At 41.4% G+C, this 27,018-nt stretch overlaps 1 protein-coding gene across 2 annotated transcripts in view; it reads left to right on the top strand.

Moving 5' to 3' along the window:
- LOC148526938 (uncharacterized) overlaps positions 1-26,519 on the top strand; it is a 109,291-nt gene extending 82,772 nt beyond the window's left edge. For both annotated transcript variants that reach the window (XM_088469810.1, XM_088469809.1), the window contains exon 7: positions 25,313-26,519. In XM_088469810.1, coding sequence (XP_088325936.1) covers positions 25,313-25,723 — 411 coding nt within the window. In that variant the 3' untranslated portion in view covers positions 25,724-26,519. The remainder of the gene's footprint in view (positions 1-25,312) is intronic.
- Positions 26,520-27,018: the final 499 nt, after the last annotated feature.

The following is a 27,018-nucleotide window of genomic DNA, read 5'->3' on the forward strand; positions in this document are numbered from 1 at the left end:
CCCTATTGTGGAATAATGCAGGTATGCGTGCTCCCGATATCTATGGTATTCAACTAAAAAAAAATGCACACTGGGTTTTCAGCACTGAAACCCCTGTGAAGTGAGAGAAGAGGAAAAACTTATACTTACTGGTCTGTTGGTCTCCGGCTCCCGGTCATTTCCCTTCCATATTTTCACTGGGGAGGGGGCTGAAGGGAGCCGAGGGGGCTGCTGGGAGATGTAGTTCTGGGGGTGCTCTCACACACAAGGGACACACACACACTTACATACACTTACACAACATACTCTGCTGCTGCAGGAGACTGGGTCCTGACACTGGAGGAACAAAACAGCTCTTCGAAAGGTGAGTATTTACTAACTGAATAAGCTAATTAGAAACTTCCAATTGCTTAATCAGTCATTAGGAAGGGTGCCGCCGGGGTCCCAGAGCATTTCACGACCATTATTTCCTAAAAATATGGATTTTAGGAAAAATTGGTGGTCCTCTAGAGGTGTGCAAAAAAAAAACCCCACCTGGCACTAGAAAAATAAAAAAACCAGCGTCTAATTGAATAACAAGAATATCGCACCTGCAGGTGTGGGATTTTTGCTATTCCCGCACCTAATGCGCCTATATACTAACAGATAATCACGATTTTTATCTCCATGTATAGAACATTTTTGACTGATTTGCCAATACATTTTGGCCCGGGCACCAGAGTGTTACATAGTTAGCCAGTGTCATTGGCTGGCAGCAACAAATGTACGGGAAGCTTTTGCCATGCGTAACATGGCTTTGCAGGTTCACACATGGGCAGCACACTGGAACCTCCACACAGGCTTCAAGTTTCACTTTCCACAAAAAAGGGGGAAATTAAAATATATATATAAAAGGTTAAAATAAATAAATGAGAATAATAGAATATATATTTCTTATATTTTGAAAAAGGTTTTATTTCAGTAATAAAGCATTTCTTCCAGAACATTTTGCTGACTTGCATGGGGAAGCCTTCTCCAGAGAGCCCCAGTGAAAGCTGTCACCAGTGATGCCTAACTGTAGCTATTACACAGGGCCGCAAGTAGATGTGTGCAAGTGGTGTCGCCACGCAAGTACTAGTGTGCAAGTGGTGTTGCAGCACACTAGCACAATTGCCACTCAGTGACACCTGTATTTGGCTTGCAGAGTGCCTGGAATGGCACCATGCAGCCTAGAGAGTGAAGCAGAGTATGCATCCTTAGCATGCTCTGGGTGCTCAACTTCTTCATGGCCTGGCGGCCCTGTTCCTTATCATTTTGTTTTGATGTTACATGTGCAGAAGAGGGGCAGGCTCAGAGGGCTTGGCAAATAGACCTATATATCAGGTTTTCCTGTATTCTTGAATGGTTGCTTTATAATTTTGGCTCACACTTATTAATCTTAACAAGATAGTTCAATCATAGAAGAAACACATTTTGCTTTAAGTGTATACGTTGCCTTCGAGGGGTATATTTACTAAAGTGTGCATTTTAGAAATGGAGATGTTGCCCATAGCAACCAATCAGATTCTACTTAACAATTAACTAGCACTTTCTAGAAAGTAATAGCTAGAATCTGGTTGCTATGGGCAACATTTCAGCTTCTAAAAACTCACTTTAGTAAATATACTGTACCCCTGAGAGCAGGCCCGGCGACAGGAGGGGACTAGGGGCACAGCCGTACTGGGCCCCTAGATTCTAGGGGTCCTGGAGTGGCCCAGAGACAAACTGAGATGTAACTGCTGCCTGCTCTGCATGTATGGGCCCCGTTACTGCATGGTCCATGGTGTAATGTCCGGCGGTGCAGCAGGTGAATTGCATCGGGGCTTGTGGTAATGAGGGGGCCTGCAGCGGTATTGAGATCAGTACTGTAATGAGTCTGGCTGACTCATTACTGTACACTGCTGCAGGCAATAACAGAGAAGGAGGAAGCGGTCCAACCCTCCTCCTCCCCTTCCCTCCTGTCTCCTCCCCCTCGTTTCCCTCCCATCTCCTCCTCTCCCCACTGTAGTGTTTATTTTCTCTTTGCGCCTCTTACCTTCTCTCTGACGCTGGTGTTGCCAGGTGCCCGACGTCACAATCTAGTGACCGACCCCGGCGCAAAATGATGATCAAAGGAGTCTGGCCTGTGTTCCTAGGTTTGGTATCGTGGCTAGACGAGACCTTACAGTCAGGCATGCGGTCCTGCATCCTCCTGTGGAAGATGCCTGCTTGGTGACAGGTCAGTTCCTTACTTTTTTCATTCATTTTTCTCTCTCGCTCCCCCCCTCTCATCTCTCTCTCTCTCTCTCTTTCTCTCTCTCCTCCACCCTCCTCCCTCCCCCAGGGGGGGGGCTACAAAAAGTGTGTGTACCGGGCCCCATTACTTCTGTTGCCGGCCCTGCCTGAGAGAGAAAATAAAGTAAAGTCCTTAATTGAAAATAAGTGTGCACATTCTGGGGGGGGGACAATGCGGTCACACAGAACTGTTCTGTCTGTTAAGTTAAGGTGCGTACACACGGGACGATTAACATGCTCGATATGCACGATGTCATTCATTTAGTAAATTTTTTTGGTCCCTTCCAACCCACCAATGGCCTGCGATGCGCGGGCAGGTACCGATGATAACAATATCATCCAGCGCCCGTGCATGCAGGTGAACCTGGTCGATATCGACCAGGTTGCTATAGGGATCCACGCTTGTTGATCGTGGGTCATTGGCCGTCGTTGGTGGTGTGCTGCATGATCGATATCGATCATCCAGCACACCCAGGAGATCATTCAGCAATATTGTTATCTCTGACGGTCGTCCCGTGTGTATGCACAATTAGACTACAGACTGAGTCGCACATACAGGGAAGGTAAACTTGTTTTAAATGGATCTCTCACACCTAGCATGTGGCTGGTGCACGTTCCAATGCTAGTGATGATGGCCGTGGCTTTAGCCATATGGAAACCTGCATTAGCATGAGGTAGTAACTCAGGCTTCTATGGCATCACGCAAGCACAGCCACTGTGCATCTGACTCAGAATCAGCCCCTTTATCAAGTTAAGGCTGAAGACCAGAACACAAATGTGTAATGCACACTAGGCTTATCCTTTCGATCTCATAAGTAACATTTTCTCTTCTGCTGAATACACAATTGAAACTCCTAATTATTCTAGGTTTATTTAACTTGTATGGGAGATTGGAGAAAAATGAAATTATTGTACACACAAACTGACAAATCAGCCATAAAACACTTCTTACTGTGTCTACAACTGATTGAAACACAACTAAATCTAAATCCTATATGCATCCGTTAATTTTAATTCAATATTTCAAAGCAATGTCCCCCTCCATTTTCATTTATATTTAAAGAAGTTGATTAATTCAATGTGTTCAAATGAGTGAAAGCTTGTGATCAGACTGTGGACTTTTTAAATTTATTTTGCTCCTCAATTGCTGTACAGGATACTTGTTAAAAATAATGTAAAACATTTATTTACAGTATTTATAAGTAGCTATAGTGGCGCCATCTAGTGACCACTGACCATTTTTCTTAACTTTGTTATTGTAAGAAGAACTGTTTCAGTATTTAGGAATAGTACCTTTTATCTGGTTGAAAAGATAATTTGCTATTAGTCCTTGCAAAGGTATTGCCAACTGCTACAGTAATCTACTTTTTGTAATATTACATTTGGGCTGCTGCTAATTTATCTTACATAGGCAATTAGAAATTCCTATAAAGAATCTCAAGTTTAGTCATTCTGTTGCATTTTCGTAATTCAGTTAGATGGTAAATGTGAATTTGAGGCATCTGCCTGTAGTCTCTTCTAATTAATATATACGAATATTCCATTTTAATGATTGTCATCTATAAATCATTCTCTTGAACCATGAAGCTCAAAGTCATTTAGAGGGATGGAGCTGTTGATAGTTAGCTGTAACTAGAAAATAATGACTTGCAGTATATAGAGAGTTGCATTAGATTATGTGCTTCAATAATAAATTATCAAATGTTTTATAAACAAATGCAAAAATCTTTTGTACATTATTTGTCTTGAAGGTTAATTATGCTTGGTCCGTGTCACTGAACGTGTCTCTGCCATTTCATCTTGGATGTCATCTCGCCACCTCAAACTTAATATATCCAAAACAAAATTGATTATATTTCCACCGGCCAATAGTAGTTACCAACCTGATATCTCTATTACTGTTGACAACTCGACAATCAGCCCCACCTCACAAGCTCGCTGCCTAGTTATCATCCTTGACTCTGAACTGTCTTTTGTTCCCTTCATTCAATCTGTCTCTAAATCCTGTTACATACAACTAAAAGACATAGCCAAAATTTGACCATATCTTACACAAGACACTGCAAAAACTGTAATACATGCACTCATTATTTCCCGCATTGACTATTGCAATAGTCTCCTTATTGGTCTTCCCAAGCTCCCCACTACAAACCATTTTGAATGCAGCTGCAAGGCTGATCTTTCTCACCAAACGTTCAGTGTCTGCTGATTCACTCTGTCAGTCCCTCCATTGATTACCGGTCTTCTACCGTATTCAATTTAAAATACATACACTTACACATAACGCTATTAACCAAACCACACCAACATACACCTCTTCACTTATATCAAAATATCTTCCAACCCGACTTCTCCGCTCTGCACAAGATCTGGTCTCTCATCTCCGCGCATTACTTGTTCCCATGCACGGTTACAGGACTTTTTTCGGGCTGCACCCACCCTGTGGAACGCCCTCCCATGCACAATAAGACTTTCCACTAGTTTCCAAACATTCAAGCGTTCTCTGAAAACTCACCTCTTCAGACAAGCTTATCAGATTCCATGACTGCCCACCTAACCTTTTATAGCTTCCCTATCTAACTCCCTTCTTATAGTAAACACCTATCACATCTTCTTTCTTCAATTTATCATCCTCCTAACCCTAGGCCAACTTTCCAGTGTGATTGGATTATACAGTCCACCAAGAACATCTGCAATCGGGCTGAATCAATTTGCTATATGTAGCACCTATCCTTGTGTATCAACACCTATTTCCCTATAGATTGTAAGCTTGTGAGTAGGGCCCTCTTACCTTCATGTATGTCTTTTACGTATGTCTGTCTTTTACAACCCAGTAAAATGTTAATGTTGATTCAAATTGTAAAGCGCAACAGAATTTGCTACGCTATATAAGTAACTGTTAATAATAATAATAATAATAATAATGTGTTCACAATAGAAATATATTAAGGGACCTATTCATCATCACTTATGGGCCTGTTACACTTGCAGAAACGCTAGTTTTCCACATGTTTTATCTAACGGACCCATTCATTAGGGGCAGAGGCGCCGAGAGGAAGGGGGAGCGGGTATTAATTGCCCGGACTTGCTGGAGGGGCTCAACGGGGGCCCGGGTCCGGCCCATGCTCCCCCTCCCTCTTAAGTCACAGCAGCCCAGCACAATCGAGACTGCTCGTGGCTGCTAAAGCAGCAGCCGGATCAGTCTACTATGCCTATGGGGGGAGCGTCAGTGGTTCAGGTGACTAAAAGAAAAAAAAATCCATATCATGAAACCTCAAAATTACATAAGAACATATAGTATGAAACGCAAAACACAATAACCTAGACAAAGAACATTACACATAATAAGGACTAATACTAGCATTTAGCTACCTTGCCAAGGGTTGCCCTAGCCCAACCCCCCCTATAGGGACTCTGACACATGATCTATTATGATATATATATAAGTGATGTCAGACTATGCCCTCCTGTCTTAAAAGTGGCAAGCCACTGGTTGATCAGACTCTCTACCATTCAGGGCCAATCAAATGCTGTAGCAGATCGATGCAAAGCATACATGCCGACTTTTCAATACTCCTCCCCGGGAGAAGCCTGGTGAGGAGATGCAGGTGGGCGGAGTTGGAGGTTGGACTGGGTGAGTCATGTCATTAAGCCCTGCCCTCGTGGGAAGTCACTGACCTTTAAATAGGGGGAGGGGCTAAATGATGCAATTATCATAGAATTGCATCATTAGGCCCCGCCCACCACATACAGACCCGCCGATCACTGGTTATATTCTCCACATTCCTAGTGAAGTGGGCAGAAAGCAGGAGAAGTGCCTACCCTTCTGGGGGTGCAGTGGGTTACCCGAAAAATCTGGAGCCTCCCGGGAGGGTAAGCATGTATGATGCAAAGCCATATGGTTTGTCCCGCATAATAAAGACACAGAGGCATATTATTTTATACTGAAAATTACATGTGTCGTGGTACATGTGAGTACATGTTTGATATCAAATTCTTTAAAGCAATGTGGATGTTTACATTTCTTACTAGCTACAAGATAGCTACAAGTGACAAGATAGCTACAAGTGTGTGTATGTATGTATGTATGTATATATATATATATATATATATATATATATATATATATATAAATTCAAAATGGCACGTGGCACTCAGAGACTTATAAATCCATAAACCCCTAAATAAATGGTGAGGGTTTATGGCATTATAAGTCTCTGAGTGCCGCCTGTCATTTTGGATTATATGCACTAGGATATTTCACCCCATGAGGAGGGCACCGGAGCCAGTTGGGCAGTGAGCCCTAAGATAACAGTGTGCCGGAGGAACATTTGCTTATGTGTGTATGTATGTGTGTGTATATATGTGTGTGTGTGTATATATATATGTGTGTGTGTATATATATATATATATATATATATATATATATATATTATATATTCTCTCTCTCTCTCTCTCTCTCTCTCTCTCTCTATAACAAATTTATGTAACCCCCGAAGCACAACTAGCATTGGTCTTTTCACTGCCGGGCCTAGTTGCCAAAATACAGGGGACAATCGACATAGGGGTCCCCTGTATTTGGTGAAACCAGCCTTGGGCTCGGATCCGATGCTGGGTCTGCAAATACAGGGGAAAAATGAGTGGAACCAGCACTAGACCCTTTCTAGTTGGGGGGTAGTGCCACAGCCAGGGGAGCCCTTTCACCGGGTCCCCCGGCCAAAGCATTACTCCTGACCACTAGTCAGCCCAGGCCTGGGGAGCTAAGGCCCCCCAATAAAGGGGTCCCTCTACTGGGCATCCCATGCCTAGGCTGATAGCCCGGAGCTATCAATGGCACCCCTGGGAAATGGGTGCCAGGTTGATTGTGTAAGGTGACCCCTTCCTCAAAAGCACAACCAGCCCTGGGGTTTACACTGACGGTCCTTGTTGTGAAAATACAGGGGACAGACAGCATAGTGGTCCCCTGTATTTAAGCACTACCAGTACTGGGCTAGTCAGAACCAGTCCTGCTTGCCAAAATACAGGGGACAAATGATGTAGGGGTCCCCCATATTTTGCACAACCAGCAAATACTTGTGTATTGCACGGAAAGTAGCCCCCTAAAAGGGCTGACTTACTTCCCCACCGAGTCAGAATACCACAATACGGGATTTGAACTGTTTTCAAGAACTTTTATCCTACTTATATGATCTAACTCTTTTAATAAACACATTGGACCTATATCCATTGTTTGTCCTCTGTCCCTACACCACTCATTGACCCAATACTCCCTTACACATATACACACACCTGAATACATAGGGTCAATACCAAAGAGCATACTTGCCAATACCCCCACCCCCCTTCCCCCCCACCTACCTCCCTCTCTGCAAAACACCAGACTGAAGCACATGTGGTATAACCTTCTATATATAGATTCCTCCGTGGGACATCCCTACCCTCACAGTGCCGCATTAGTTGCCCTCTCATACCCCTCTTTCCTCACATACCCCTATCCCCATTTTTCACTATTTCTGTGAAGCGCAGATCACCACCCTATACGAGCTCCCCGCTGTCAGCCGCCAGACTCCTCACACTAGGGAGCACGGGCTCCATCTCTTTATAAGATACCGGACTCCAGATCACTCCCTCTTCTTTCAGCCATTTCTCAGGGCCAAATCAACTCTAACTGACCCCTTTCTCCAGCTGTCACTTTCTCTCAGTCCCTGTGCACAGTCTGTAGAACTAGACCTAACCAGTTTTAGGCAGCCAGAACCTTCTGGTATCTTCTGAGCTCATGCCACTGTAGTTCAGTCAATTGCTAGGTACCAAGACACCATTACATACCTATTATACATAGGGATGTGCAGGCTCGGTTCTACTCGGTTCCGTTTGGTTTTTTTTCCCCGAATCTTATTGGGTTTCAGCTGTCACAAGTTTTAGCCAATAAGCTTCGGTAAAAAAAAACGAACGGAACCGAGTAGAACCGAATTAATATCATCCTATGTGTAAACAGCACGTTTACAATACACACAGATTGGAATAACACAGTACCTTTATTTTATACACATATGCTACTTTTCCTTTAACCTTATAACATAAGCCCTATCTCCATTCGCAATAGTAAATTGGAGTTACATTTCAGTATGTGTGTGTGTGTGTGTGTGTGTGTGTGTGTGTGTGTATGTATATATATATGTGTAGGGTGTAGGATTCCACTGTAAATTACGAACGAGCAACAGGCAGCAGGGACAGAGCTGGTTTTAAATATATGGAGAAAAAAAATGACGTGAGGTACCCCGTATATTTAAAACCAGCCCTGGACCCTTTCTAATGGGGGACTCATGCCACAGCCAGGGGTGCCCTTTCACCGGGCCCCCCAGCCGCAGCATCAGCCCTGACCGTTAGTCAGCCCAGGCCAGGGATCCCTGGGGAGTATGGGACTCCCCCAATAAGGGCGTCACCCTCTCCAGGGTACCCCTAGCCTAGGCTGATAGCCCGGGGCTATCCCCACCACCCCTGGGTGGTGGGTGGCGGGTTGATAGTGTAAGGTGTAGTGTAAAAATTAATTTTTCATCATTGTCTTTACAGTGGAACTACAGGTCCCAGCAAGCCTCCCCCGCATGCTCTCCAGGGCAACCCAGGCCCAGGCTATCCCCAGCACCCCTGGAGCGGTGGACTGGTTTTGAAAAGCCTGGTGCTGGTTGTGCTTATTACAGGGAACCACTTTGTCATTTGTCCCCTGTGTTTAGCACAACCAGTACTGGGTCTCCCTTAGCCCAGTGCTGGTTGCCTTTTTGGGGAGGTAGAGCCACGCCTTTTTTTTATTTTTTATCACAGAAGCATAGATGGGTCTCACTGATCCCATCCATGCTTCTGTGTTTATTTATACACAGATGCTAGTATCATGGATCTTTCAGCTCTGAGCCTGCATCTGTCTGCTGTTACTTCCCCGGTTGCTTCCCCCTCCACAACTAACACCCCGGGTCCCGGCCTGCTGCCCCCCTGGGTTCCTGCCATAACTTAAAGCTGCTTCCTCCCCCCGAGCCCATCTGCCGCTACCACCTGCACTGACCTGTCATCTTGGTGCACCCAAGTGAAGCCACAGTAAGAACACCTGATAGACGCTTATACTGAGGCTGTGTTGAAACTTCCTATCTCTATAATGGCTGATTCATGAGGTAATAGTTTAAAACTGTAACTTTCTAATTTACCTAAACCCCAGAAGCACCTACCATTGAACAATAGTTACCTAATAAAACAAACCCCAAGTCTAATTTTGCCCCCTACCCTTAGTTATGCCTTCCCAAAAATCCATCATAGAAAACAGCAGAAAAGTAGTCCTAATTGAGTGTCAGAAAAAACTGACAGTTGGAAATTTAGATAACTCTCAAGTCCTAATTTTCTATGTTTTGCCCTGAAATTTGGCATGCAGCACCGAGCAAAATTTCTGCCAGCCAATGCCAAATTTCAGCCCGGTACCCAAGATTTTGAGGTGTAGCCCCTTAAACACCATGCCCCCTCCCTCCAGAATTCTCTATGGGAGAATTACATTTTTTAGGGGACCCCTATGTCGTTTGTCCCCTGTATTTTGGTAACCAAGACTGGCTCTCATTTAGTCTGGTGCTGGTTGTGCTTTATACAGGGAACCCCTACGTTGTTTGTCTCCTGTGTTTAGCACAACCAGCACTGGGGCTCCAAAGCTCGATGCTGGTTGTCCTGTGGGGGCACGTCTTTTTTTTTTTTTTTCTATATTACACATTCATTTTTTTAAACAATGCATTAATGGATCTCACTGATATGTCCATCATCTGTGTCTTATTGAATTGATTTTCTCAGGTGCATGCCCAGAACCAGTGAGTCCCTCTGTCGCCCGCTGATGCTTCTGTGCACGGCCCTGTTGCTGCCACTTCTCCACACCCCTGCTGCTGCCACTGCCCCACACACCTGAAGCCTGCCCCCACAGCCGTTTCTCCCTCTGCACCCTTAAAACACCTCCTGTGTGCTGTCTGCTCCTCCACCCGTGTTAATGACCTATTTGTTGTCCTACTGCCCTGCAGGTGGCCCGCTTTACTCGTCAAAACTCTGATGGTTAATAAATTATAAAAAAAGCTATGAAATTCCATAGACAACCTTACGGTTTCACATGTCCCATTAAGGCTGCTTAGACATGATCTGAAAATTCACAAAACCTACTGAATTTGTGCCACACAAACTTCAAAAAGCAGTAAAATTATGATAATTAAGGCTGACGCTTTATTGGATGTGTTCCTTGCTTAATACAGATATGGTATGCCCTGACACCATGTGGTTAACTGCAGATTCAGCACTCTCACAGAGTGAGATTGCTGTCACTCACAAAATGGTGGAGCTGCTAACTCACAGAATTGTGTGCTCATTGGAATACAAAAATGCAGTCTATGTAACTGAGGTCTGAGCAGAATATAGAGCTGCACTAATGAGATCAGAGTATGGTGGATGGGGGAGAAGACAGGGCATTGTGGATGGGGCAGACAGAAAGGCGTGCAGAGGGGAAGATAAGCAGTACAGATGGGGGCAAGCCAAATTGATGCAGATGGGTTGAAAACAGTGGTGCACATCGGGGGGAGACAGAGTGGCATGGTTTGGGGGAACAGAGCAACATGAGTGGGGAATACAGAGTAGCATGGATGCAGGAAGACAGAGCAGCACAGATGGGTAAAGACAGGTTGGTGCTAATGAGGAATACAGACTAGCACAATAGGAGAACACACAACAATAGGGATTGGGGAAGACAGATTGGTGCGGTTGGGAGGGACAGAGTGGTGCAGATGGAGGAAGACTGAGTGGCAGAGATGAGGGGAAGACAGAGTGATGTGGCTGGGGCAAGGCAAACTGCAAATGGAAATAAACACAGTGGCATGGATGCAGGAAGACAGGGCGGTGCACATGGGGAAAGACAAATTGGTGTGGATCAGGGAATGCAGACTAGCACAGTTGGGAGAACACACAGCTGTAGGGATTGGGAAAGTTTTAGCAGCATGGAGGTGAAGATCGTGTACATGTATAGACAGAGTATGATCGTTTTAGCAATTGGGAAGCTGAATTTGTATAATGAATGAGATGGATGTATGGAGTGAGAAGGATGTTCGAAATTTTTGTGCTAAAATAACGTTTTTTAGGACATTTTTTGTGCTAAAATAACGTTTTTAAGGACATTTTTTGTGCTAAAATAATGTTTTTAAGGACATTTTCCTTAAATAATGTTATTTTAGTATTCATGAAGCCACTTAGCACAGGAGATATCACTGATATCTGATTGCTAAGCTCCCCTGCGTTAATTTTCACACTCCCCATATATTAGTATGGGGATATGGAAATTATGGTATTCATCAAATTCCGAAAATTATGTATTTTCGGAATTTGATGGAGTTACTATTCGCCACTGTGTGGTGGTGAATAGCAGGACAGACCTACCTGCTTCCAGCTGTGCAGGTCCCCCGGCGTCTCCCTCCGGCGCTCTGATGCGTCCTCTGGCTCCGTCTGCAATGCTGACATTGTGTTCTACCAGCAAAACACAATAAAGTTTAGAATTTTTTATTTTTTTTCTAAACCTGCACTGTGTGCTGCTGGGAGACCACTTGATAGACCAGCAGGACAGAGGCGCTGCAGCGGGCAGGTAAGTGCGGGACGGGGGGAGGTGAGCAGAGGAGGGAGAGGGGGTTGGGGGGGCGCACACACACCTACCGCAGCCGTAAGTAGTGCTGCACATGCGCCGGGTTTACGATTGTAACAGCGCATGTGCAGCACGGATTTCATTTGCGGTAAATTAGAGCAGGCAGGGAAAACTATCTATTTCCAGAAAAGCTGTCATAGCAAAAATTACAGCTTTTCAGAATAGATAGTTGTAGGGAGGAGGAATGATGAATTCCTCCGGTAATTAGGTAGAACTCCATACGAATTCTAAACCTAATTACCTCCCTCAATATTTCAGGTATGATGAATAAGCCCCTCTATGGGAAGATTGTGGGCACTGAGTGGGATGATTGTGCCACATAACTGCTCAGACCTCAGTTGCATAGACTGCAGGTGTGTATTCCAATGAGCACACAATTCTGTGAATTAGCAGCTCCACCATTTTGTGAGTGACAGCACTCTCACTCTCACTCTTTGAGAGTGCTGAATCTGCAGTTAACCACATGGTGTCAGGGCATACCATATCTGTTTTACGCAAGGAACACTTCCATTAAGGCATCAGCCTTAATGATCGTAATTTCATTGCTTTTTGAAGTTTGTGTGGCACAAATTCAGTAGGTTTTGTGAATTTTCAGATCACGTCTAAGCAGCCTTAATGGGACATGTGAAACCGTAAGGCTTTTTGTCTATGGAAAATATATATGTGTGTGTGTGTGTGTGTGTGTGTGTGTGTGTGTGTGTGCATGCTATATCTACATACATATCTGAGGACAAACAGATGTGTCCTCATACATCTAGCTTAAATATGCCAATGAGCTGCCAGGTCTCGTACAACTCTGCTAGTGCTGAGAGTCTATTGCTTGAAAATAGGATGTGACTAAGATGCACCAGGAGACTGCACTGATTAATTTGATATGTGACACTTATATATCTGTGCGCAGTGTAATAGCATGCAGAAGCATGTTGTTACACTGTATCCGGCCCACGTATTGGATTTCTGTGGAGAACATCGAGGGACATAAAGGTGAGTATTGGATCTTTTTTTACAGGTAATTGGATGGGATACTTTATGTTGACAAGGGGACATGAACATCTGGAAACAGGTGAGTATGTGTAAGTATGTTTATGGATGCATTAAAGCTTTATTTTCACAGTGTGTTGTGTATTTTATTAACCTTTTCTTTACAGGTGAACTACAGGTACCAGTGGGCCCTTAATTCCCCGCATGCTGGTACTTTTGGTTCTCCAAGTACCAGCATGCGGGGGATGCTTGCTGGGACCTGTAGTTCCACTGTAAAGACAATGATGAAAAATCAAATTTTTACACTACACCTTACACTATCAACCGACCACCCACCACCCAGGGGTGGCGGGGATAGCCCCGGGCTATCAGCCTAGGCCAGGGGTGCCCTGGAGAGGGTGACACCTTTTATTGGGGGAGTCCCATACTCCCCAGGGATCCCTGGCCTGGGCTGACTAACGGTCAGGGCTGATGCTGCGGCTGGGGGGCCCGGTGAAAGGGCACCCCTGGCTGTGGCATGAGTCCCCCATTAGAAAGGGTCCAGGGCTGGTTTTAAATATACGGGGTACCTCACGTCATTTTTTTTCTCCATATATTTAAAACCAGCTCTTTCCCTGCTGCCTGTTGCTCGTTCGTAATTTACAGTGGAACCCTACACATTTTTTTTCCCCTGTAAATTAAGAACCAGGACAGCCTGGCAAGCCCGGGGCTGGTTAGTCTTTTTGGGAGGGACCTCACATAATTTTTTTTCAGATTATACCTATTTTCACCATTTACAGAAAGAAACATACACAAATCACAATGATTTGTGTATGTTTCTGACCATCTCGCAGATCAGGGGGTTGAGAGTTTGAAAAGTGATTTTGAGAGTTTGCTCCTATCTCACCTGAACTTGACATACCGATTTTTGGTAAATTTGAGAGATGTATGTTTTTGGTGAAAAGTACTTCTGATTTGGCCTGATTGGTATCTCACCCGAGTTTTACAAGTGGGATGAGAGAAATCTCTCTTTAACTTACCCAACTTTGCCTTTAGTAAATTTGCAAGCAGTAAAAAAATGAATAAATCACCTGAGATGGTCATCTCGACCTATCTCAAATCTTAGTAAATTTACCCCCAAGTGTCCTTTGTTTATTAACAAACATATACAAAACAACATGATCTTTTAAAAACATCTGATCATATTGGCTACGGCTAATGCTGTCACCTAGTTCCAGCAAGAAAATTCATTCAATTAAAGCATACGTGGTTGTACAACCAGCGGGAGAAAAAATATTGGTACTTGTGTACTTTACGGACTCATTGTAGAGATAACCCAATTAATGTTTTAAATGGTACTTGTGTACTTTACGTACACAGGTACTGAAAGTCATCCACACCTAAAGAAAAAGTTGTCCCCTCGCGGTCTCACTGCGCTCGCCATGCTTCCGGCTCGGTGGCTCGCTACGCTTTCCACAAGTTATATGCCCTCTTGGATGGTAGGGAATGACGCTGGACACTGGCTGATGACGTCAGGGTCCTCACTCATTATTGTTATCAATCATGGTAATGGTCTAAATCACCTTCACGGAAAGGATCCTGACGTCATCAGCCAGTGGCCAGCATCATTCCCTACCATCTAAGTGGGCATAGAGGAGGACTATAACCTTGTAGCAAGCCACCGAGCCCAAAGCGTGGCAAGCGGACAACTTTCTTCTTTAGGTGGGAACAACTTTCGGTACTTGTGTACGTAAAGTACACAAGTACCATTTAAAACATTCATTGGGTTCTCTCTGCAATGAGTCCATAAAGTACACAAGTACTGAAATATTCAATAAATACTGAAGTCAAAATACATAACAATGTGACTAAATGTTGCCAAAGGTGTTATAATGCATAATTAGAAAAAATCATTCAAATTATGCTGATCATTTAGGCCCCTAGGTTTCACAGTGTTTTACCCCTCTTAAAACATGATCTAATGTTAGTGTGTTTAAGACTGAAGAGTTCTCTGTCTTTCTGTATGATTGGCCAAATATCCCTGCTGGTATTCTGAATTTTATTATGTGCCGTGGTATATGTGGAAACCCGTGGAAATGTTATTATTCTTAATCAAGATGGTAACATCCAAAAAGGATATTTTTCCTCCAGACTTGCTTGATAGGTGAATTTTATGGGATGGATCTTGCATGTTAATATTCTCCATTAGATCTAGAAATTCCCCATAACTCCCTCTCCATAAATGCATCACATCATCAATATAGTGTCTGGAAAAAAAGGATTCTACCCCTGGTATTCCTATTAAAGAAAAACATTTTTTCCATGCTGGCCATACAGGCATTGGCATACATAAGTGCCACGTGTGTTCCCATGGCACACTCCATGTTCTGCAGAAAATACTTTCCATTAAAGACAAAATAGTTCCTCCTAAGCAACACATCCAAAAGTGTCAGGAAAAAATCAAAACAGGGCCCTTGTAAAGATCATTGTTAATTAATAACTCCCAACAGCCTCCACTCCCCCTTCATGAAGGATGTTCGTATAAAGACTTATATCCACAGCCAGGTGTTGGGAAGTAATTCTTCCAATTCATCTAGACATAAAAGGAGATCCGTGGTGTCTTTAAGGTATGTAACACCTGACTGTACACTTGGCTGTGGGTAATGGTCTAGATATTTTGAGATATTACTATATTACTAGTCCCTTGCAGAGACTATCGGACATCCCGGAGGAGCAGACAAGCTCTTGTGAATGTTCGGTAATGAATAAAGTAAATCAAAGATCTCTTTTTCAATAATACCACCATTAAGAGCCACAACCAGCAGATTATCTACCTCTATTTTGTAATGGTCCAAAGGTTCTTCATTCAATAGCTTGTATACTTCTGTATTAAATACAGTAGTTGACTATATAAATCTCTTCACAATATTTAGTGACATCCAGAACCACTATACCACCCCCTTGTCAGCTGCTCTAACAACTATATCATTGTAGGAAATTAGATTTTTGAGTGCTTTCCATTCATCCAGATTCAAATTGTTTCTGTAGGGGGTGGGATATTCCTGACTCTGTGACCATTGCGTCCAAGGTCTTCATGTAACTCTGAACTGCGACATTATTTAAGGGAGGATCAAATGTAGATTTCTGTTTGAAAGGACCATGCATCCCAGGAGTAACAGAGGGACATTTATTATCAAAGAATGCTCTCAATTTCAATTGTCTGTTCAAGTAATGGTGGTCAATATTCCATTCTAAGGAATTGAAAGCATTCGTTGGAACATAGCCTAATCCTCTATATAAAACTCCTATCTCTGCTGGAGTCAAAATTTGTTGTGATAAATTGTATATTAAGTTGGTTTCTTCTGACTCCTGCCTCCTTTTCCGGAACCTCTGCCCCCCCCCCTTCTAGTGTACCTCCTATGGCCCCAAATCCTGCGTGGGTTTTCATCCCTAAAGGGGGCTTCAGTCATGTTGTTCTGATGTTCTGGATGTTACTGAATTCATCACCAGATGACGTAGGTAATTCCCCTGAGGATTGTTCAACTCCAGTTGCTCTATATTTAACTCTGCCAAATTTGCGTCTATCATAAGTTGCAGACTGCGGACCTCCCAACAGCCATCTGTACACTTTCATCTCATCATAGTCCTTGTTGGCAGTGTCAAACTTTTGCTTTTTAAATGCCACTAAATCTTTCTTGTAGGAATCCACCTGTTGTTGAAGTTCTCCATACCAGTCACGTTTGGTCTTGTAAGAGCAGAGTTTTGTTCTCAATTTCATAATCTGCAACTTTCTGTCTCATGAGGGTTAGTTCTCTCGCTGATTCCTCTACAACAAGGGTCATTCGGTCCAATGAGCACTTATTAAGTATGACTATCCATTGCCACACAAACTCTTTGTTATAACGCATTATAGTGGGTGTGTTCCATACCCTGAATCCCCTTGGTATCTTCTTCTCCCTGATGTATTCAGATATTGTGATGCCATGGAGTAAGAAATCTGTCTCTTTTTTTTCTTGTATTTCAGCAACATACTGTATATTTCATCTGAAGTAATCTCTCCCACGGTATAATTTAATCTTTCCTTGAAAAGAACTGCTTCAGTTTCACTTTCAGAGAAACTTAAAGTTTCTCCTATTGGACCTCTGTCCATGTAAATCCACTTGCTTCATCCATATTGCTGATCCACCTGGCAGTGTTCCAATAGTCCAATATGTCAGTGTAATACGCTTCAGGTACCGAGTCCCTATGTACCTGTTATAGCTCTCTGTGTCAAATAAGTAGAAATTTTTTCCCAAAAAGGCATATAGCATATAGCCATATGAGTAGAGATTTAGACCTGATGATGGATAAGTTTAGATGCAGAGGATATTCTGAAAAACCTTGCCTTCAGCACGCAAGAAGGTGGATTTGATTTCTAGATCAGAAGCCCTTAAAAGTAAAACATTGAGGGATTCACCAGATACTCTGAATTGTGTACACACATATACCACGGCACATAATAACATTCGGAATACCAGCAGGGATATTTGGCCAGTCATACAGAAAGACAGAGAACTCTTCAGTTAAAACATGATCTAATCTTAGTGTGTTTAAGAGAGGGGTAAAAATATAAGAGACTGGGTGGTCCATTCAGATGTTACTGTACCTATGAGAGTCCTTCAGTTTTCCTATATACACTTTTGAGCAAGGACATGTGATAGCGTACACAATGACTAGGAAAAAATTAGAGGCTTGTGCTCAATCAGTCAGAAAGGCTGTGAGTCCAATTTTCTAGGGTACCATTACTTTATTCATTACTGAAGATTCACAAGAGCTTGACTGCTCCTCTGGGACATCTGATAGTCTCTGCAAGGGACTCGTTATATAGTAACATCTCGAAATATCTAGACCAGATCTGTAGTGTAGGTAAATTTTACAAGTTTATTCAAGCTATTATGGTGATCCATAATGTCTGTAAACGATTGTACATTACCTCCCCCCACAATTAATAAATTATCGATAAAATGCTAAAATGTTTTTAGCGATCTCTGGATTATCGAAAAAAACCTCATGTTCAACTGAAAACATATAAGCACAGCCCGATAGTTGTAAGTGAAATGCCCTGTCGAACGTGAATTATGAGTCAGTACTAGTTTGAGTAATTGCATAAACAACTCTATACACTGTCCTTTGTAAAGTGGATTATTAAAAATTCACTTCTTAGTAGCTTGCAACCCATCCATGTGAGGGATGCACATATATAAGCTGCATACATCAACTGAACATGGCGCACAATCTGAAGGAAAATCAGGTGAATTAGCCAATGAAACCAACAACTGTTAATATCTTTCAGGAACGTATCCCTGGCCTGCGCACACGAGTTGCAATAAGACATCCAAATATGTGGAAATAGACTGATTATAATGAGTCACGGGCAGCGATTATCGGGCGCCCAGGTGGCTTGACAGTATCTTTATGTATCTTTGGTATCAGATACAACAGGGGTTTTTATAGGAAACTTAACCTCAAGCGCTTTCTGCTGGAATCATCCCCTGTGTGCAGGCCATATCTAGCAAAGAGTCTAATTCCTTTTTAAATATACAGGTGGGATCCTGGGCTAACTTTTTGAAGGTGGAAGTGTCACTAAGCTGTTTAGCAGCCTCATCTTTTATAGTCCTGTAGGTTAAGGACCACAATAGCTCCTCCTTTATCCGCTTGGCAGAACACTATATCATAATAGGTAGTCAGGGCTGATCGCTCATCTATACTGAGGTTCCAAAACTCCATTCTGGCATGCGTTCCGAAGTATGCAGATGGATGAAGTTAGATATTTGTTTGAATTTTTGTGCACAGTAAGTTTGTTTAATATGTACGTCATGGTGTGCTTTATGTTTATATGTATTATTGATAAGCCCACTGTGTTCATTATGGTTTTATTTAGTTTTAATGATTGGTTAATTAATTGGTACACAGGTGCTTATCATAATGAAGAGTGCAATAGGTATTTATAGCCTACCTTTTGGCCACAATATTTGAACAGTCCTTGAGAAAGATGTGCAGACACCGAAACTGTATTGTTGGACAGTCTCATGATCACCCAGGTTGGACATTCTATGGATTTCTGACTGCGGATAAGTAATACTATTGCTTTGCATCAAAATGGCTGTTTATACCATTTTTATGATGGTTTGATTAAAGCTTTTTTGCTTTTATGCAGGTGTGCTGGACCCTGATGAGAGAGCTGCTTATGTTTTCCATTTTGCATGGACTTCATAATATGAATATATCACCAGCACCTGTTATTGTAATTAAAGTGGACGTGTGCAATTTATGCAAGTTTGTGTGTTTATTTATAATAATAATATTTTATATTTACAAACATATATACAAGTAATCGGAGGATCTATAATCAATCAGAGGCTCTGCACTCACCATAATAAAGCATAGGGATTTGTATATGTATATACGTGTATATGTATGTGTATATATATATATATATATATATATATAAATATGCGTGTGCGTTAAATTACTTATTGATACTTTTCTAGTAATGCATTTAATTATGTTGTAAAAGCAAAAAATCTCATCTACAGATGCGTCCTCATACATGTAGTGTTCATATGCCATATGGCATGAGATGCCCAGCGCTAGCTGAGCTCCTCTGAGCGATGCAATATACCATCTTTTTCTTTAAATTGTGATTCATTTTTGCATCGCAGATGCAGCAACACATCACAGAAAGTGTACTATAGATGCTGGGTTGCAACTTTTACGGCACACTGTAAGATTTTGTTTTAAAACCTATACCTGTACCAAGTTGCAGATGAAGCATGTGAGAAAATCTGTGACTGCTGCATCATGGCATTTTGTATACAGACTGACACACTTCCACACAGATATAATGTACAAATGTCGCACATCAAATTGATCAGTGCAAGCTAGCAATGTACTGTAGTTTTGTCATTCCTAGTTGCTTTATTAATGTAAATAAGACGCACAGTTTGAGCTTAATGATGCTCGGCACAACAGACTCGTCTGGAACCTTTCACGGCAAGAGAGGGGCTATTTGCTGCGAATATATATATATATATATATATATATTTTGCAGGAAATTAGTTTAGAGACAATTTGAGCTGGGTTCAAGGTTGTTCAAAAAGTCACAAACCTGTTCAACATTTGTTGAGCCTATTATTTTTTTTTTGCATTCATCATGGCTGTAAGATGTGTGAAGATCTAGACGTATGGTAAAGGGGTTTTTGACTGTTAGAATTCTTTTTACCAATTTAAATTAATTTCCAGAATATAGGTTGAACCACAAACTGACCCCAATTCAATTGCTCCGGTTCAATTTCAATTTTGATCTTGCTTGAAATAAAGTAGAATGATATATTGTGAGTATTGTCTAACCGCTAATTAAATAGTTATATGTTACATGGAAACGGATATTATTAGGATAGGAAGTGAGGAAATAGTATATTTCTGCACTTTTATAAAGTGTATGTGTTATTTTTATCCATTTTATCACACGTTCTTGCTATTTAAAACCTTCCTGGATGCTTCACACTTAGTGTCTGAAAGAACCTGGTGGTTTGATGTGAAACACCCCACAGGGTTTTGATTTTCTTTTCCTGTTCAATAAGCTTTTGTTACATAACCGTATAATTTCACTCTTTTACAGTGAACATGTCTTCCATCTTTCTTTATATGACTAGGGTGGACTTTTAACCCTTTTAGTGACAGTGATTTTTAGGTAACACAATGTTTTATTATTCTATAAAAAATTTTTCTCACTATACAAAATTGAGAAATCTATTTCAGTAATATCAGTCATATCAGGATAGCATACATTATATAGCAATTGGTTGTGTGTGTAAATGTTTGTTTTTAAGGATACGTTTTTCTATTTGTTTTGCTATGAATATGTAGTATGGAATAATATAAGTTATGTCAACAATTTTTTTGCAATTCTTTGATATTTACGTACATAAATGGTTAGTTAAAACTATTTTGTGCCATTAAATTAATTTCCAAAATTCAGCCACAAGCTTTTGGTAAAATGTGTATAAACCAATGGAGTTATTGACTAGTCTAATGACAGTCATTGCACTAGTCTATTCAAAGATAATTGCTGATTAAATAGGTACAGTAGAAGAACAACATCACACACCTTCACAGTGGTGAACTGGTTTAATTTTGTATAAATGAGTAGATTCAAAAACATGTCAATAGAGACTTCAAAAAGAAAAAATCAATATAATAACAATTTTTATAAAGTATAAATTGAACATTATGCAATGATATATATATATATATATATATATATATATATATATTAATCCTATGTAATTAATCATTGTACAAAGATAACGATCACTAAAACATTTTTATACATGTAATATTAACAGTCTACAGCAGGAATGTCAAACTCAAATACCAACAGGGCCGAATATTCAAGGTCTAAGAGTGTGTGGGCCGCAAGAAAAAAAAAGACGTCTTGTATGCAATTTTGAAAGGGTTATTATTAATAAAAAACAATGCAATGCCCCGTGTATTAGAGCCCCTTATGCAATGCCACTGTAGTTGTGCCCATTATGCAATCTGCCCTGTATAAGAGCACCTTATGCAATGCACCCTGTTTTAGAGCCATTTGAGCAGTGCCCCCAGTGTTGTCCATTATGCAGTGTTCCCAGTATTGTCCATTATGCAGTGTTCCCAGTAGTGTCCCTTATGCAGTGTCCCCAGTAATGCCTTATGCAGTGCCCCTTATGCAATGCCCCCTGTATTAGAGCCACTTATGCAGTGCCACCAGTAGTGCCCCTTATGCAGTGCCTCCAGTAATGCCCCTTATGCAATGCCCCCTGTATTGGAGCCCCTTACACAGTACCCCCAGTAGTGCACATTATGCAGTGTCCCTTATGTTGTGCCCCCAGTAATGCCTCTCATACAGTGCCCCTTATGCAGTGCCCCCCATAATGGCCCTTGTGCTGTGTCCCCTCCCAGTAGAGAACAGGTCCCACTCCTCTGTGTAGTACTTACCTCTCTCATATCTCTTCACGCTGGACGCCAGGCACCGCTCCCACATAGACTCAGCTGCTGACTGCATCTAACTAGGCTCCTCATCGCTGGTGATGTCATGACGTCATCCATGCACCCGCAAACTGAATCACTGGGAACTCTGGCCTCTGAAGCAATCAGAGGTCTCTGATCGCTTCAGAGACCAGCATTCCAAGTTTTAAATAGAGTAAACACAAATATTATGAAGCACAGTCACCCCTGCCACAAGGTCCGATTGCGGCAGTGGTGACTAAACCGCATAATATATGTATTTGGGCCAACACTGTTGCGTGGCATAAAATGTCTATTTGGACCGCGAGTTTGACATGCCTGGTCTACAGGATATTCCCCCTAATTTAAACAATACTTTAATTTTAATTGGAAGTGTGATCCATAGGCAGTACCCGCTGATGTTTTATAAATACTCACCACAGATGTCTGTGAGAGATTACATTTGCCTCATTCTGAGATCCAAACTTTGCAGGAAGATATCGAGCCAAAACTGAACTGTTGATTTCCAATTAATTAGAAGTAATCTAGACAAAGATCATAGTTACGGTAGTACAACTACTTTCCAATGGTTTGCTGATTTTTTTAACTGATTGCACCAGTTCTTTTGAGAACATGACAATAAACCCTAGCACTTAAACCCCTTCCTAGGTGTTTTGCTAGACTCTGAACTGTCCTTTGTTCCTAATTTTCAATTTGAATTAAATTCCTGTTACATAATGAAAAATAAGCCTTTCCAGAATATGCACACAGCAAAAGCTTGTATTCATGCACTCATATCTACACTGCAATTCCCTTCTCACTAGTCATTGACTAATCAAACTTTCACTACCACACAGGGCAATACAGAGGGCATTAAGCACAAGGCAGAGGATGTGGCATGACTGCTGCCCGAGAGGAATCTGTGTCCAGCTTGTGGGGTGTCTGGAAAGACGCCATGCTTTCCAGTCATTGATCTTCCTTCTCCTTATATATGACTTCATAATGTCATTTGTGCTGTGGGTGTCAGCTCAGAGCACAGAGACACCCTGATATTGCAATGCTTCTACATTGTACGTAGAATGCATAAAATGTTGTTCTACTGTTGATCCACTGTAGTAGTCACTACATTATTTGCATCAACAGAAATCATGGGACCCAGACCCTGTGTATTCTCTGCAGACAAGAACCTCTGAAGGAGTTGTTTCTCCCTGGGTAGATGGTGACTTTAGTCTGTATACATGTTAGAGATCACATGGTCTGGAAGATGCCAGTTAGCATAGGAATATAATCAATGTCATTATCATATAGCAGTGTCCCTCCAGCCCTCCCCTACCACCTTCTGTCTTCCTGCCATGGCTTCTCTGAGTAATGTCCTGACGTCATGCATGCTGTGCCACAATAAACAAAAAACGTTATTGCACTGGCCACTGCCGGTGCAGTAAAGCAGCTACAGCAGCTCCCTGGACAGATCCTGTTGCTGGCGCACTGCTGATCACTACAGAAGTGCAGGCAATGGTTAGATCTAGTTAATTTGTGGGGCTCCGAGGCCCCCTGGAACCTTGGGCCTGGTACAGCTGTGCCCCTAGTCCCCCACTATTGTGGACCACTATGCAATCTTTAAAAAATATGACAAAATAAATTAATAATGTTGACACTAGAATGTCGATATGGTTCATGGTGTCAAAAAGCGCCATGTTGCATCCTCCGAATGTCAACATTCTCAGAATGCTGATGGTTAGATTTAGGCACCGCCGTGAGGGAAAGTGTTTAGGCACAAAGGGGAGGTTAAGGTTAAGCTGTGAGGGAAGGTTAGGGTTAGACACTAGGGGAAGAATTAGGGTCAGGGGGCGAATACCTGCCCAAACCTCCGCTCCGTCAGATGTCTGCACAGGAAGTGACTGTCGCATGTCTACCAGGAGCCACACTGGAGCCGCTGCAGCCATCAGGACCATATTAGTGACATCTGGGCCACCAGGGACATTAGGTCATCATTGTAACATGTCAACATGTCATCTGTATATACATGATAAATATTGACATGATCACATTTTAACCAAGTCAACATTCTTATGTCAACCTGATGATGCATATCAACATCATAATTGTTAACCTAACATACCACACCCAGGAGCAACTTCCCCTACAGTCCAGCAATAACAGTCTGGCATACCATACCCAACCCTGTATATTAATTGAATATATTGATGCATATATTTGATTGCTGTATCATTAGAGATATTTCAGAGTATTTCAACCTCCTGAGAACAAAAACTCAGATACCTCCTAAAAGCAGGTTTTAGGAATACTATTTCAGTTACATCATACCAATTGGAAACAATTAAAGCTGGCACATTATTGACAATCATCTATTACAGATAAGCCAATTTAATAAATTCTGGAAATTTTTGTCTGTTTTATTGTAATAACTGTAAAGCAGGGGTAGCCAAACTCTGTCCTCGAGAGCTACTAACAGTTCACGTTTTCCAGACCACCCAACAGATGAACAGGTGTATTCATTACTCACTAACCCATTTGAAAAGATCCACAGGTGGAGCTAATTATTTCACTTGTGATTCTGTGAGGAGACCTGGAAAACATGCACTGGGTAGAATTTTCGGACCAGGTATGGCTACCCCTGCTGTAAAGTATTCATTTCTGACCGCGCGCAATAAACCCCATACCTCTGGACATTTTTTGTCTATGATCTATTGCAGACAGCATTTAGCTGTAAACATACAATCGATAGCCTTCCATACAGTCAATATATGTGTTCTTTCATCTTTTATACTGTACTCCCCCTCTTTTAAAATGTAACTAGTAAAGGTTATGTTTTAATTGTTTAAATTCCTCACCTAAATCTACCTATTTTGAGCTTTGGCTTATCCATTTGTGCTGCCTTTCTCTCCCTGTGTAATACCAAAAGTACAGATTGTCCAGTAATTCTGCAGCAGGATATAAAACAACAAATTGTTTCTCCTTAAAAACTGTGTTCTAAAATACAGTGGGGGGGGGAATGTTTACTAAGCAGCAGGTTTTTAGAAGTGGAGATGTTGCCCATAGCAGCCAATCAGTTTCTCGATATTACATTCTAGAGGTGCTAGATAAATGTTAATTAGAATCTCATTGGTTGCTATGGGCAACATCTCCACTTCTTAAAACCCGCACTTTAGTAAATATACTGCTCAGTGTTTTAAAATACAGTATAGCGTGTCTGAGTCAGTAAGGATCACTATAGCGGCCAGCGGGTGGGGATGGCACCCGGCACGTTTTAAAACAGCCTAGCAGAAACACTACAGTAATTACTGTGCTAACATTAACATGTCAAGCTTACATTTGGAGTAATTTGCTATTCTGTTTTAGGGGCTCAGGAAAATTTGTAGTGATCTATATAAGGAGTATGAAGATTGCTTGTTTGGAATTGAACTCATTAGTAGAATTGATCTGTGCTCAATGCACAAAAAGAACAAGCTGTCTGGCTACTACTATTGTGAGAGCTCTGTACTTCTAGACACAGTCAGGCCACAAGAGGTGAAGGGGTCCATCATAGAAAATAAGGAAGATACTAATGAACCTATAACAGGTGTAGAGCCTCCTGCAGACTGCTGTAATGCATCTTCCCTAGCAAACGATGCTGAGACAATTATTTTAGACGTTCCTAATGAAGTAACCATAAGTAGTGAAAGAGAAATCAAACAGACGGAGGGGCAGCCTGAAGCCTTACACGCTAATATGGAAGAACAAAACCTGATATGTTTCCAGCAGAACCAATAGCATCAACAGCTGTGTATGATGGACCTGAAAAGAAAAACTGACAGAGAAAAAAATAGCTGCCAAAGAAATGTCTGCATGGCTTAAGAAAGCAGAGAACAAGATGAAATTGAGCATTATGCTGAAATAGTTTCCAGAGTGTAGTAGTTCAGTGGTAGGTAATGAGACCATATCAGGAGATGCATTGCTGCGGTCAGTGAGAAATATAGATTGTCAGCTATGATAAACATTTGAGCAGTGCATGTTGCTCCCTGAAGTATCACACAGCCAGATGGCAAGCTTTCTTAATCAAGACCTCTCAAATATAGAATTGGTAAAACTGGGATCATATAAAGAACCAACTAAATTAAATAGATTTTCCTTGGACTGAAGACTAGATTATGTTCCTGCCTATGAACACATGGGAATATTGTTTTTTATTTGCACTATATATTATATTGCTGTCACCTGGGAACTGGAAATGTTCTTTTCAACAAATGGCTATTTGCTGTATTTCACTAATAAGTTGTTAAATCAGCGAAGTGTTTTGGTTGTTAAATGCAATGCTATGTACTATAGAAGAGTTACTGCAAAGAAGAATCTTCAAAACCCCGAGCAGATGGTCTGACAGCTCAAAATAAAAGCAGCAGGGGTAGATGTCACCCCCTAGGGTTGGCTAAAACTGATGGTGGCAAAATATGCAAAAAAACAACATATTGATTGTTTTTTTTTCTCTGTTGTTGTTTTATGTGTATTTTGCACAACTGTATTATGTGTTTATTATAATTTTGCAACATTTCATTGCAGTAGTTTGCCTATATTTTCCTCACGATTTATTTGTATGTAAATGTCCTCTCTTTTGTTAAATTCTATACATGGAAATCATAATGAATGCTAGTTTTGAAAAGTATGTAATACTTGCTATTTTCTTTATGAAATAAATGAATCATATTTGTGACACATATATGTTCTTTTATGATGAAGAACAGTGTTTTGAAGTTATAGTTATGTATATAAAAAAGTTAATGTTCAAGTATATGGTTTAAATAAATACATAGTTAAAATGAAAGTTAAGTTAATTGATTTGGATCTTCTGAACTAGTTTATAATGTCATGTTTAATATTCTGCAGAAATTCCGTCCATTATACATTGAAGACAAATACTGGTTGAAAAAATTAGGAAAAGATATGCGCAATTGACATAGCAAATACCGATGGTTTCCCAAAAATATGGTTTAATTAATGACAAGTTACTTTAAAACATTTGTAAATGGATACAGCTTAAAAATAAACAAAGTAACAAAGTTTTTTTTTTAAAT

Source organism: Taudactylus pleione, unplaced genomic scaffold (assembly GCF_031769625.1).
Source record: "Taudactylus pleione unplaced genomic scaffold, aTauple2 ptg000093l, whole genome shotgun sequence".
Taxonomy (NCBI): Eukaryota; Metazoa; Chordata; class Amphibia; order Anura; family Myobatrachidae; genus Taudactylus; species Taudactylus pleione.